At 60.8% G+C, this 694-nt stretch overlaps 1 protein-coding gene across 1 annotated transcript in view; it reads right to left on the minus strand.

Moving 5' to 3' along the window:
• Dock6 (dedicator of cytokinesis 6) overlaps positions 1–362 on the minus strand; it is a 75,262-nt gene extending 74,900 nt beyond the window's left edge. The window contains exon 1 of the mRNA XM_013033951.1: positions 178–362. Within this exon, the coding sequence (XP_012889405.1) occupies positions 178–362 (185 nt within the window). The remainder of the gene's footprint in view (positions 1–177) is intronic.
• Positions 363–694: the final 332 nt, after the last annotated feature.

The following is a 694-nucleotide window of genomic DNA, read 5'->3' on the forward strand; positions in this document are numbered from 1 at the left end:
TGGTTGACTTTGGGGCTGGGCGGGGTTTGTATGGGCAGGGTCGGGAGAGGGCGGGGCTCGAGGGGTGAATTCGAGTGTGATTGGGTGAGGCTGGAACGGGGGCGGGGCCGCCAGGGGCGTGGCCCGCGCGAGGGGCGGAGCATAGTGTAGTTAGTTGGCTTCGGGGTTGGGCAAGACTTTATGGGTGGAGTCAGAAGAGGGCGGGGCTTGAGGGCTTGAAACAGTGTGGTTGGGTGAGGCTGGGGCTCAATGCGGTTGGGTGGGAGCCGCCCTGGGCGTGGTCGTGTGGGCGTGGTCAGCGCGAGGGCGCGGTCGTAGGGGGCGTGGTCGTCCCGGTGCCTGTCCAGTTGGGGCTTGCGCATGGATGGGGTAATGTTCCCCGCTGTTCCTGAGATCCCCAGGTGAAGAAACTGAGGCACTGGTGTGACCACCCAGTGCGTCCTGCTATTTTCCCACTCCTAGATGGCAACAATATCAACGCCCACCATGTGGAATAATCGTAAGAATAATTGCCAGTGTGGACAGACGTGGAAATCACCGTCGTTGTCTGTTATGGGACAGGAAGGGAAACAGAGGCCCAGAGGTCTGGGTCCAGCACCAGGTCCTTCTCCCTGGGTGACTCTTCCCGGGGGGGGGGGTCACCAAACATCCTAAGGAGAACTTGAATTGTAATCTTGGGACATGTCGCTGCCCC

This window comes from Dipodomys ordii, unplaced genomic scaffold (genome assembly GCF_000151885.1).
Source record: "Dipodomys ordii isolate 6190 unplaced genomic scaffold, Dord_2.0 Scaffold180, whole genome shotgun sequence".
In the NCBI taxonomy this organism is placed as follows: domain Eukaryota; kingdom Metazoa; phylum Chordata; class Mammalia; order Rodentia; family Heteromyidae; genus Dipodomys; species Dipodomys ordii.